The following is a 1,590-nucleotide window of genomic DNA, read 5'->3' on the forward strand; positions in this document are numbered from 1 at the left end:
CGCCACCCCCCTCCCTGGTCTCTCTCTTTAGGGCGTGTTGGCTCTCCGGATAGTGGTCGCTGGCAGCTGCGTAACCGTGTCCTGGAGCGTCCTGACTCTCGTGCTACATAAGACGATCCTTCGGGAGACACTTACTTCTCTAAGGATCGCGTTGCCATCGTTGGTCATCACGATCCCACCCATGGGGTCCAAAAGCATCTGCAGCCAGAAGAGAAGAAAGGTTTGCACTGCCCCGGAACGCGGGGGGGTGATTCCAGCCAGGACGCAGCACGGGCCCGGCAGCAGCCGTTACCTTCATCATGGCTCCGGGGACTAAACAAAGCCCGCTAAAATGGCTCGGGGTCCTAAACACGTCCGGATAATGTCAGCGATAGTCTGGGAGGAACAAAAGAAGAGAAGTAACGCAGGAGGACACGGGTGAGTCTAAAAGCCCCCCAGACCACACAAACCGAGCAGCCGCTGCACAGCGTAAGGGACCCGATGACTCTGCAGCGGCTCAGCTGAGCAGAGGCGGGGTCCTAAACACGTCCGGATAATGTCAGCGATAGTCTGGGAGGAACAAAAGAAGAGAAGTAACGCAGGAGGACACGGGTGAGTCTAAAAGCCCCCCAGACCACACAAACCGAGCAGCCGCTGCACAGCGTAAGGGACCCGATGACTCTGCAGCGGCTCAGATGAGCAGAGCAGAAGTTAAGAACCGTGTGGGATGAGCAGCGGGGATTCCGAGGGCACCGACAGCCACCAAATCATCGAATCAGACGTCAAAACGTCGACACCTCCAGATCTCGCAGAGAAAGAGGTTCTGGAGGGTTGAACCCCGCCACGTGCACTTATTCTGCAGCTATTATTTTAACAGCGAAAATTCGTTTTCGATGCTGCTTCTGCTCTGGATTCACACAGGCTAGAGGAAACTCGTTTCAGAGACAGTTTTCCCTTTTGAAGATATAACGCACACACAAATATTACACACCCCTGAGCACACACTCCGCCATGGGGAAAAAAAAAAAGAGCATCAAAGTAGCCTGAAACGAGAAGGCGGTACCTTAGCAGCAGTGATGTTTCCAGTCTGGACTTTTCTTCCAGACTCACGTTTCATATTCTGGCCTAAAGCAGACAGAAAAAAACCATTAAAGCACAACAGTAACTTCACTCTGATCTTCCCAAGAAGCGCGAGACTGAAACAGTGACACTGACAACGCATCCGACGGATCCTCAGTCTCAGCCACCTGATACGCGCCCAGTTCTAAATGAAGAGTTTACAACATCAGCACCACGAGGAGGAAGGACATTCATGGTGGAGCGGCAGGGAAAACCAGCGTTCCTCGTTATAACAGAATTCCTGATTAGCATCGTAATTCCACTGAGACAAACCTTTGCCACCTATTCCCCCAGAAACCAGCAGCAGCTCATGAGAATCTGCAACATCCCACAAAGCCTCGAGCTGCCGCACAGGAGTTTTCGGTCAAAAACAGCACAAGAAGTACAACACTGATGTGAAATTAAGTTTTACGCAGCGGTGCTGCCTGGGCTGTGGCGTATCAGGGTGAGTGGCCACGGCTGCACCACGGGCTCGCAGCTGTAGTTGGGGAC

The 1,590-nt window shown here is 53.0% G+C and overlaps 1 protein-coding gene across 1 annotated transcript in view; it reads right to left on the reverse strand.

Moving 5' to 3' along the window:
- The window catches only part of CCT3 (chaperonin containing TCP1, subunit 3 (gamma)), a gene marked incomplete at both ends in the record, with an annotated part of 5,677 nt that extends 4,573 nt beyond the window's left edge, over positions 1–1,104 (reverse strand). The window contains 3 exons of the mRNA XM_010133040.1: positions 136–198; positions 319–375; positions 1,043–1,104. Coding sequence (XP_010131342.1) covers positions 136–198; positions 319–375; positions 1,043–1,104 — 182 coding nt within the window. The remainder of the gene's footprint in view (positions 1–135; positions 199–318; positions 376–1,042) is intronic.
- Positions 1,105–1,590: the final 486 nt, after the last annotated feature.

Source organism: Buceros rhinoceros, unplaced genomic scaffold (assembly GCF_000710305.1).
Source record: "Buceros rhinoceros silvestris isolate BGI_N320 unplaced genomic scaffold, ASM71030v1 scaffold30153, whole genome shotgun sequence".
Lineage (NCBI taxonomy): Eukaryota > Metazoa > Chordata > Aves > Bucerotiformes > Bucerotidae > Buceros > Buceros rhinoceros.